Source organism: Ranitomeya imitator, chromosome 6, assembly GCF_032444005.1.
Source record: "Ranitomeya imitator isolate aRanImi1 chromosome 6, aRanImi1.pri, whole genome shotgun sequence".
Classification (NCBI taxonomy): Eukaryota; Metazoa; Chordata; class Amphibia; order Anura; family Dendrobatidae; genus Ranitomeya; species Ranitomeya imitator.
Genome location: NC_091287.1, coordinates 364,553,163 through 364,564,353, shown reverse-complemented (window position 1 = coordinate 364,564,353; position 11,191 = coordinate 364,553,163). Strand labels below are relative to the sequence as shown.

At 37.6% G+C, this 11,191-nt stretch overlaps 2 protein-coding genes across 2 annotated transcripts; one reads left to right on the top strand and one right to left on the bottom strand.

The window, feature by feature from the left end:
* Nucleotides 1-351: 351 nt before the first annotated feature.
* LOC138642666 (uncharacterized) lies at nucleotides 352-3,115 on the bottom strand. The gene is made up of 4 exons (XM_069730982.1): nucleotides 3,083-3,115; nucleotides 2,512-2,688; nucleotides 2,190-2,300; nucleotides 352-2,008 (listed from the first exon to the last, which is right to left on the bottom strand). Exons 1-4 carry the CDS (start codon nucleotides 3,084-3,086, stop codon nucleotides 1,326-1,328), a joined length of 975 nt encoding a protein of 324 aa, XP_069587083.1. The 5' UTR covers nucleotides 3,087-3,115; the 3' UTR covers nucleotides 352-1,325.
* Nucleotides 3,116-3,753: 638 nt separating this feature from the next.
* Nucleotides 3,754-8,867, top strand: LOC138642665 (uncharacterized). The gene is made up of 5 exons (XM_069730981.1): nucleotides 3,754-3,844; nucleotides 3,951-4,061; nucleotides 4,459-4,635; nucleotides 4,847-4,957; nucleotides 5,139-8,867. The coding sequence occupies exons 1-5, from the start codon at nucleotides 3,787-3,789 to the stop codon at nucleotides 5,819-5,821; spliced, it is 1,140 nt and encodes a 379-aa protein (XP_069587082.1). The 5' UTR covers nucleotides 3,754-3,786; the 3' UTR covers nucleotides 5,822-8,867.
* The last annotated feature ends 2,324 nt before the right edge of the window (nucleotides 8,868-11,191 follow it).

The window sequence follows — 11,191 nt, the reverse complement described above, 5'->3', positions numbered from 1 at the left end:
TGTGGCCTTGATTCTGGGGTAACACATGTTTATAAATATAGCCTAGTCGTGTATTTATTTTACACGTGGTTTATAACACATTTCATTTGTTTTTGTTGTTTGATTGTCATGTAAGAAGCGTTGTGTTTTATACGAATATAAAAGTGACACATTCCCATATATTATTACAGCTTTCATTAATTCTACATTATTTTAGCACATATTAATTTTACACTATTAATTTTACAGGAGCCTGTGCTGCCTATAATTTGACTCCTTCTTATACAAAGACATCTAACATATACAGACTTTTAATATTTTTGTGTAAAATCGCGGTCAGACAGGCACAAACACACACACACACACACACACACAAGAAATAGACATTTAGGACTTATTTATGTTATTATCTTTATGCACTTTGGATGTGCTGTCTATAATTTGACTCTATCCTTGTTTTGTTGAAAATAACTGGACATACATAAGAAACCGGGCAATATATCTTTATAGAAATAACACTTCTGCACTCTTTGTGTATTTCTATCAGTTTTATTCAGGCATTTATAACACAACATGTTTGATATTGGTAATTTGATTCTGGGAACACATTTTAAGTTACTGCTGCACATGTATTACTGTTTTTCTTGTTTTTTATGTAAAATTTCGTTGTTGGTTTACAAAGACATTTCTTTGAGAAATGTGTAGCATAACCAATTACCCATCATGGCCACTAGATGGCAGAATATCATATTAATTATTCTGGGATAACATTTCTCTTTGTGCATTTCTATCAGTTTTATTTATGCTTTTATAACACAACATGTCTGCTATTGTTAATTTGATTCGGGGATAACACATGTTTATAAAAATAACGCTATAGCAAGCGGTAATGTCAAATTCTGAAAATAGCCATTTTATATTGAATTACTAACATTTTTCTATTTTAGCGCTGACACAGCCACATATATTATTCCAGCTTTCTTTAATTCTGCATTATTTTATCACATGATGAAAATAGTCATTTTATATTGAATTACTGCAGCTCGCGGCGCGTTACCACTGGACTCGTTTCTCAATTAATTTCCCAGCTGGCGACGCTATCTATAATTCTGCGTATACCTTAGGCGTGTATTTACATGGCAGTGTAATTATTTCTCACAATAAAACAACAGCTCAAATTTTAAGTTAGCTAACAGCATAATGATGACAAATGCATCTTTGCGGAATCTGATAACGACACGCTGAACAAAGGACGGAGCCTGACAAATACACACAACACACAACACGCACATATTATGAAAAATGACAACCATTGTATGTGATTTAAAAGACTTTAGTTAGATTTATCAGGGGTGATTTAGTTTGAAAGCACGCAGCTCCTCGGTAATGTCATGTGTTGGACACGCATTTAACAGTCTTTCATATGTATCGCAGAAAGATTTTAGTTCCATCTGTGCGAGTTTGCTTTGAGCGTACTGCGCAGACATGTCAGTAAACATTTTGACATGGTCAGCATCCCACGAAGGACGACCTGTGTAAGGTGTATGTACAGCAACTTTCTGCTTTCTACCTACACGGCGTCGGGATACGGTTCGTTTCTTTAGAGGTAATACAGGGGCAAAAACGCTAGAAGAGTCTGCAAGAGCAGTATCTGCAGATTGCACAGTCTGGCACACAGGTATATTGAGGGGCTCTGTGGGTGACCACATACCCTCGGAGAGCTGTTCAATTTCTCTGTTTTCAGGCGTAACTTGGGGTATGGCGCCTGTGCTATTGGCGGTCCGAGTTATGCGGGGCTTAGCGTTCGGCGCTGTACGTTTCTCTCTTGAAACGTTCGTATATTTCTGATGTGAAATCTTGGGGCTTGGATTCCCGGGTTGTTTTGGTGCAGCGTAGCATTCATCACGATCCACAACACAGATGGGCGAGAGAGATGTTGTTCGCACCGCCGTATTAGCTCTTTGTGGTTGATTCTCTTCAGTGTCGTAATTACGCCGGTGCAAAACTCGTTGTTGAAGAGGCGACGTATCTAAAAGAAAAGATACAAGTGGCGGTTAGCCGCGAAACGGCGCAAAATTGGAAAAGCTAAACGGCGACGCATAGCTATGATCATACGTAATATTTGAAAAGTTAATGGGGACAGGTATCCATGAAATCATTGTAACAATATTTACATAAACCTGTATAGAGCAGTCCAGATATATACTTACAAGTATGAAGCGGTAATTGTCCCACATCAGCTCCTGGTTTAACGGGCGGCGCAATGCTCAAACTCGCAGAGGCGGGAATATTCTCTTTTTCAAGCTGTATTTTCCGGGCAACTAGATTAGCGGGTGTAAGTAAAAATATAACGATTAGCGAACACAGAATTGATTTTCTACACAAAACTGCAGCGGTGAGAAGAATATATATATATATATATATATATATATATATTCAAAAATGAATTTTCTGACAGTTAGCTAGCAGCTGTAAGTAAATATGAGTATTACACAAAAGTGAGAATCGACTGTATTTCAAGTGAACAGATACCTTTTCTATTCTTGAAACATCGGCGTAACGAGTTGCCGCGTCTTTTAGGCGCATCGGGTTTCGCTGAAGTTGCAGGGTTCTTGACATCTATGATCTCCACGTCTGAACCCAGCGTATCGCGTGGTTCGGGAACACACCAGTTTTCAGCCATATCGTCAGATGTCTCCGTGTCAGTATCTGTATGAGAAATTGCGCGTAGTTCGTGTTTACATACAAAGGATTAAAGCAACTGATATAGTATAATATAGTTTTACGGTATAAACATATTTGCGGTGTAAATTAATATAGCAAGACTTATGCCGCTATATATTAATAATTCAGTATTATATTGATGGCTACCGCTATTTGTTTTATTAATTTAATCATATATTTATTATGCCATAATTTGTGTAATACAATAGTTAATAGATGCTATAGTTTTACGCCATAAACAGTATATATTAACATAGATAATATATATATATATATATATTTAGCTTTCTTACATGTGATACATGAAAGATAAATATCTTTGTACCGTGTTACAATGACATTTTTCCCTATCTAAAAGCAAAAAGGTGCTCCTAATTACCCATGATGAGATGAAGAGCAGGCCCATTATCGGCTATCGGATTAATACATGCATTAATTGCATGTATGGTTGTGTTCTGGGTGTTAACAGCAGGCGTGTGGTGGGGGCGTAACTGGGTGTTAACAGGTGAGCTGGTTTCTGACACTCAGGATAAATACAGGTGGCTGGCCCACTAAGTACATCAGACATCCACCAGAAGTCCGACTAGACTAAAAAAAAGCAAGCTATTCTAAATGTAAGTATATAAGACAGTTGTGTTATTATTCGCAAATGCTTAATTATATTTAACTATGCATCTCTAAAACCATAATTAAGGGGGTTATTTGTCTAATAAGTTAGTTTTATACTGGAGGATAGCTGCATATTTAGTATCGTTGTATAATATAGTTTTATTGTATAAGCAATATTTGTGGGACATAATTAATATAGAAAGGCTTATGGCTGGGTCATAACAACCATTGTTATCTGACATGTGCGCGCAATTAGTCACGGGTGCCGTATAATGCGGTTTCCTGTAGGTGTGTTCACGGTGGGTGGTAATTTCTCTCTGAACAGTTGCGCTACTCTCTGAAAAGTAGGTGTTTACTGTTTTATTTGCGGTCTAATATTATCAATGCCTGTAAAGCATATTTTTGTAACGTAGTTTTAAACTGTATTTATTGGCGGCGCAGTTATAGATAAAACTTATCCCCTATTTATTTAAGATGGAAGCCCAATACCCTCGCGAGCAATGCAGCCCCCTTCTTGCAAGCACACAATTAGGTATTATACGCGTATAATGTACAGAGTATTGACTCATTCTGATTGTGTCATTATATTATAAGTAAATTATATTAATTATATATTCATGCATTCTTTCTTATTTAAGAGCCGTGTATGTCGCCCGATTGGCGCAATAATTTCATAACGCAGAATTATGCGCGCATTGAAGCCGTGGCGCCGATAGCCGATAATGGGCCTGCTCTTCATCTCATCATGGGTAATTAGGAGCACCTTTTTGCTTTTAGATAGGGAAAAATGTCATTGTAACACGGTACAAAGATATTTATCTTTCATGTATCACATGTAAGAAAGCTAAATATATATATATATATATATTATCTATGTTAATATATACTGTTTATGGCGTAAAACTATAGCATCTATTAACTATTGTATTACACAAATTATGGCATAATAAATATATGATTAAATTAATAAAACAAATAATAGCGGTAGCCATCAATATAATACTGAATTATTAATATATAGCGGCATAAGTCTTGCTATATTAATTTACACCGCAAATATGTTTATACCGTAAAACTATATTATACTATATCAGTTGCTTTAATCCTTTGTATGTAAACACGAACTACGCGCAATTTCTCATACAGATACTGACACGGAGACATCTGACGATATGGCTGAAAACTGGTGTGTTCCCGAACCACGCGATACGCTGGGTTCAGACGTGGAGATCATAGATGTCAAGAACCCTGCAACTTCAGCGAAACCCGATGCGCCTAAAAGACGCGGCAACTCGTTACGCCGATGTTTCAAGAATAGAAAAGGTATCTGTTCACTTGAAATACAGTCGATTCTCACTTTTGTGTAATACTCATATTTACTTACAGCTGCTAGCTAACTGTCAGAAAATTCATTTTTGAATATATATATATATATATATATATATATATATTCTTCTCACCGCTGCAGTTTTGTGTAGAAAATCAATTCTGTGTTCGCTAATCGTTATATTTTTACTTACACCCGCTAATCTAGTTGCCCGGAAAATACAGCTTGAAAAAGAGAATATTCCCGCCTCTGCGAGTTTGAGCATTGCGCCGCCCGTTAAACCAGGAGCTGATGTGGGACAATTACCGCTTCATACTTGTAAGTATATATCTGGACTGCTCTATACAGGTTTATGTAAATATTGTTACAATGATTTCATGGATACCTGTCCCCATTAACTTTTCAAATATTACGTATGATCATAGCTATGCGTCGCCGTTTAGCTTTTCCAATTTTGCGCCGTTTCGCGGCTAACCGCCACTTGTATCTTTTCTTTTAGATACGTCGCCTCTTCAACAACGAGTTTTGCACCGGCGTAATTACGACACTGAAGAGAATCAACCACAAAGAGCTAATACGGCGGTGCGAACAACATCTCTCTCGCCCATCTGTGTTGTGGATCGTGATGAATGCTACGCTGCACCAAAACAACCCGGGAATCCAAGCCCCAAGATTTCACATCAGAAATATACGAACGTTTCAAGAGAGAAACGTACAGCGCCGAACGCTAAGCCCCGCATAACTCGGACCGCCAATAGCACAGGCGCCATACCCCAAGTTACGCCTGAAAACAGAGAAATTGAACAGCTCTCCGAGGGTATGTGGTCACCCACAGAGCCCCTCAATATACCTGTGTGCCAGACTGTGCAATCTGCAGATACTGCTCTTGCAGACTCTTCTAGCGTTTTTGCCCCTGTATTACCTCTAAAGAAACGAACCGTATCCCGACGCCGTGTAGGTAGAAAGCAGAAAGTTGCTGTACATACACCTTACACAGGTCGTCCTTCGTGGGATGCTGACCATGTCAAAATGTTTACTGACATGTCTGCGCAGTACGCTCAAAGCAAACTCGCACAGATGGAACTAAAATCTTTCTGCGATACATATGAAAGACTTTTAAATGCGTGTCCAACACATGACATTACCGAGGAGCTGCGTGCTTTCAAACTAAATCACCCCTGATAAATCTAACTAAAGTCTTTTAAATCACATACAATGGTTGTCATTTTTCATAATATGTGCGTGTTGTGTGTTGTGTGTATTTGTCAGGCTCCGTCCTTTGTTCAGCGTGTCGTTATCAGATTCCGCAAAGATGCATTTGTCATCATTATGCTGTTAGCTAACTTAAAATTTGAGCTGTTGTTTTATTGTGAGAAATAATTACACTGCCATGTAAATACACGCCTAAGGTATACGCAGAATTATAGATAGCGTCGCCAGCTGGGAAATTAATTGAGAAACGAGTCCAGTGGTAACGCGCCGCGAGCTGCAGTAATTCAATATAAAATGACTATTTTCATCATGTGATAAAATAATGCAGAATTAAAGAAAGCTGGAATAATATATGTGGCTGTGTCAGCGCTAAAATAGAAAAATGTTAGTAATTCAATATAAAATGGCTATTTTCAGAATTTGACATTACCGCTTGCTATAGCGTTATTTTTATAAACATGTGTTATCCCCGAATCAAATTAACAATAGCAGACATGTTGTGTTATAAAAGCATAAATAAAACTGATAGAAATGCACAAAGAGAAATGTTATCCCAGAATAATTAATATGATATTCTGCCATCTAGTGGCCATGATGGGTAATTGGTTATGCTACACATTTCTCAAAGAAATGTCTTTGTAAACCAACAACGAAATTTTACATAAAAAACAAGAAAAACAGTAATACATGTGCAGCAGTAACTTAAAATGTGTTCCCAGAATCAAATTACCAATATCAAACATGTTGTGTTATAAATGCCTGAATAAAACTGATAGAAATACACAAAGAGTGCAGAAGTGTTATTTCTATAAAGATATATTGCCCGGTTTCTTATGTATGTCCAGTTATTTTCAACAAAACAAGGATAGAGTCAAATTATAGACAGCACATCCAAAGTGCATAAAGATAATAACATAAATAAGTCCTAAATGTCTATTTCTTGTGTGTGTGTGTGTGTGTGTGTGTGTGTGGGTTCTGTGTGTTTGTTGTGTGTGGTTCTGTGTTGTGTGCGTGTGTGTGTGTGTGTGTGTGTGTTTGTGCCTGTCTGACCGCGATTTTACACAAAAATATTAAAAGTCTGTATATGTTAGATGTCTTTGTATAAGAAGGAGTCAAATTATAGGCAGCACAGGCTCCTGTAAAATTAATAGTGTAAAATTAATATGTGCTAAAATAATGTAGAATTAATGAAAGCTGTAATAATATATGGGAATGTGTCACTTTTATATTCGTATAAAACACAACGCTTCTTACATGACAATCAAACAACAAAAACAAATGAAATGTGTTATAAACCACGTGTAAAATAAATACACGACTAGGCTATATTTATAAACATGTGTTACCCCAGAATCAAGGCCACAATAACTTTTCTTTAAGCCGCTGACCCGCAGTTGGAACTAAAATCTTTCTGCGATACATATGAAAGACTGTTAAATGCGTGTGGGGCGAAGAAATATGTGTTACATGCGTAGTGAATTGCAAATATATTCTGAAGTGTATGGCATTTTGAGAAATGTGTGCGTGTTGTGTGCTGTGTGTATTTGTGTGTGTGTGTGCGTTCTGTATGTGTTGCGTGTTCTTTACAGAACCATAAACTTATAATAGCAAAATGTTGATGCCGCCAGCCGCGCACAGATGTATTTTTGCATTATTTCACAGTGCCTGATGAGTACCGGATGCATGGTTGGTTGAGAAGCGCCCGTGGGTGCAGAAGTGTTTGTGGCCCGCATATTAATAAAGTACAAAAAATCCCTGACCTATGTGGTCAGCATATTAATAAAGTGCAAAAACATGATAACATAAGTCCTAAATGACTAATAACCGCATATTAATAAAGTGCAAAAACATGATAACATAAGTCCTAAATGCCTAATAATCGCATATTAATTATAAATAAGTTCTAAATGTCTATTTCTTGTGTGTTGTATGTTAATAAAGTGCAAAAATCACTGACCTATGTGGCCCGCATATTAATAAAGTGCAAAAATCCCTGACCTATGTGGTCAGCATATTAATAAAGTGCAAAAACATGATAACATAAGTCCTAAATGCCTAATAATCGCATATTAATCATAAATAAGTTCTAAATGTCTATTTCTTGTGTGTTGTATGTTAATAAAGTGCAAAAATCACTGACCTATGTGGCCTGCATATTAATAAAGTGCAAAAATCACTGACCTATGTGGCCCGCATATTAATAAAGTGCAAAAATCCCTGACCTATGTGTTCAGCATATTAATAAAGTGCAAAAAACATGATAACATAAGTCCTAAATGACTAATAACCGCATATTAATAAAGTGCAAAAAACATGATAACATAAGTCCTAAATGACTAATAACCGCATATTAATAAAGTGCAAAAAAAAAAAAAAAATCCCTGACCTATGACAAAAAGCTAATATAATATAAACCAAAGATATAAAAAGAATGCTGAATTTTTACTAAACAGGCTGCTGCAGAATAAAAATGTCACAGCATGGAATAATAATGCTGAATTTATTTTCAAAGGATCCGTAATACCAGGGTCTAACTTACTGGATTTGGTACGTAGTACAACGCAGAGCCATGCTCTGAACAGTAGAAATTTACCGCCGGGTTGGGATTCATTTATGCAGGCTATGGCCGAACTAAATATGGCGTCTACAGTTGTGGGTAACACCGCTACTAGGAAGCTTTTAGATGAATTAAAAATTACCAACAGTGAGACACGCTCTGTATCTACACCGCTGAAGTTAGCGGCGGCTCCCCGTACAATTCAATCTTTACATTCCCCGTCATTAGGTTCCACACGTGGAACTCTGCTACCTAAAAAAAGGTCTCTACCGATGCTGCAAACCATGTGGCTCACGATGTAAAGAATGTACTGGCTAAAATGCTGTACTCGCCTTGTAACTCTATATTAATTATTTTGTAAGAAGTGTAATTGTTCATTGTACTATTTTAATGTTTTTACTTTTTATATTCTGTAAGAATTTTTTATAGTGTTGAAATGTCTTTGAGATGCTGTTTTATCGTGAGAAATAAATCTTTTAAATTTTTTTTTTTTTACAATATCGTGTCTTTGGTTTTTATTCGTATAAAACACGCCGCTTCTTACTTGTGTTGTAACATTGGGTCATATTATAACTTGTGTTGTGACATTGGTGCATATCTCTTCTGTGTATATAAGGCAGCCACAAGGATAAAACCTGCTACAATGTGAATAAACACAACTTGCAATCGCCTCAGTAGATAACAAATAACTTTGCAGATGCCATCTTCAGGACACAAAAAAGAGAAAGCAAATATCAATCCAGGTACAATACAAGTACAAATGTGTTATAAAACAAAGTTCTGCTTCACAAAGATCACCAAACAGCATGAGTTTGTACAAAAATATCTGACCCTCAGATAACACAGCTGTTTTCTGAGAAAGCTAATACAAAAAACAAATAACCTCAGATGCCATCTTCAGGACACAATAACTTTTCTGTTTGTGAGAATAAACATTTATGGGGTACGCAAATACAACAACAATTGCTTGACCTAGGTGCTATAAACCTCTGACCCACAGTTAACCTAATTTAGGTAATGTTCACCATTTAGTTAGTGTTTGAGAATACTTTTCACATAACAGAATGTAGGATTGCATACAGAAACATCAGCCCTATTCACTATATGGATACACTGTGAATAAAACAAAAGCTTACAGAATCAAACTCGGGGCTACGTATAAAATCTATTATAAAACAAATGAGAAAGGTGTTATAAACCACGTGTAAAATAAATACACGACTAGGCTATAATTATAAACATGTGTTATTCCACAAAATACGGGAATAATATCAAAACTACAACAAATTAAACTATATTAAACTATATCAAAAGGGGAAATCAAACAAGGAGGGACAGCTGGATACCAGCCGTCAAACAAGGGGAGGGGAGGGGTTACACACTTTGATACACTTTGATAGGGGCGGGGCACCTGTCAGATTGAGTTTGACGAAACCACCCGCTTATACACTACTCAAAGCTAACAGACAGTTCCCCATCCTCCTCTGCTTTCGACACAGTGGACCACTGCCTACTGCTACAGATTATTTCTTCCCTCGGCATCAAAGGCCTTGCCCTGTCCTGGATTGCCTCATACCTTTCCGACCGCACATTTAGCATTTCCCACTCCCACACTACCTCCTCATCCAGCTCCCTCTCTGTTGGAGAGCTCACAGAAAAAATCCCAAGAATTAAAAGTTAACCTTTATTGATATAATCTTATAAAAGTATTAAATACCAAATATGTGCACAACAACACCATCACCAAGATTAGCAACATACCATAGGAAAAGCCAAGATAGTGCCAATCCCTACAATAGACTAAAAAACACCCTACTTAACAGCGGAGGTTGGCACCCTATAACACCTGCGCAATGGCGCCCCCGCTCCTCGTCGACTCTCCCTGCTAACCCTAGTGGGCCCTACTGGGACAGGGAATAGAAAAAACAAATATACAGTGCCTTTCTGAAACAGATAGTGGGTCAATAGCAATTACCCAAATACCCTATCTCGCTAACTGCACTACAACTTCCTATCTGCGGGGGTCGGCACCCTAATATAATGCTAATGGTGCCCCCGCTCCACGATGGCTACACTAGTCTGACCCTAAATAAAAGAGTAGGCAGGATGTTATACAAATATATAAGAGCATATATCAAGAGGATAAATGATACCCGATTGATAATAAGGTGTCCTTTTCGTATACACAGTGCTGATCATTCATACTCCACATATCCTAAGGTTGTCTAAATTGGCATATGTGTAAAAAGAGATCATGAAGTTCAGTGACTTGCGGGTAAAATGATCTCCCAAACTTGAATGTCAATGGTCCAGAGTATAAGCACATACTAAAGAAACACAATCCTCCTGAAGCCTTTTGACCCAAATCAAATCAGTATGGTCATTAAAACATAACATAACCACAATACTCCCTTCCCCAAACTCAACGCGTTTCCCCTCCGCATATAACAGGAGGTTCATCAGGAGTTTATCAGATACATGTAAAGGGTTACTTAGCTTCCTTCATAAATGGTGCAGGTGAACCAAATAGTCTGTACCACCATCGGGACGATCCCTCATGGATATGGTGCTCCCAGACGGATGTTACAATGTGTGCGTTTTAAAGGCTGAACACTTAACACAAACAAAAACAGCTGCTTACCGGCGTGCGTGTCCCAAGCACTTCCGGTATTCCGGCCGAGAGGGGGTCACATGTCCTGTGACGTCCCATGTGCCTAATGCGCCTGCGTAGAAGCTACAGGTACATCCCCTATTTTCAAGCGAGGGATAATCCCCGTCTGCAA

Bases quoted from the DNA above. Each gene is read 5' to 3' on its own strand.
- LOC138642666 (XM_069730982.1), bottom strand. The intron at 2,301-2,511 runs GTATCTGTTCAC...CCGCTAATCTAG, and splicing joins ATGTTTCAAGAATAGAAAAG to TTGCCCGGAAAATACAGCTT. The intron at 2,009-2,189 runs GTAAGTATATAT...CTTTTCTTTTAG, and splicing joins ACAATTACCGCTTCATACTT to ATACGTCGCCTCTTCAACAA.
- LOC138642665 (XM_069730981.1), top strand. From the start codon at position 3,787: ATGGAAGCCCAATACCCTCGCGAGCAATGCAGCCCCCTTCTTGCAAGC. The intron at 4,062-4,458 runs GTAATTAGGAGC...TTTCTCATACAG, and splicing joins TGCTCTTCATCTCATCATGG to ATACTGACACGGAGACATCT. The intron at 4,636-4,846 runs GTATCTGTTCAC...CCGCTAATCTAG, and splicing joins ATGTTTCAAGAATAGAAAAG to TTGCCCGGAAAATACAGCTT.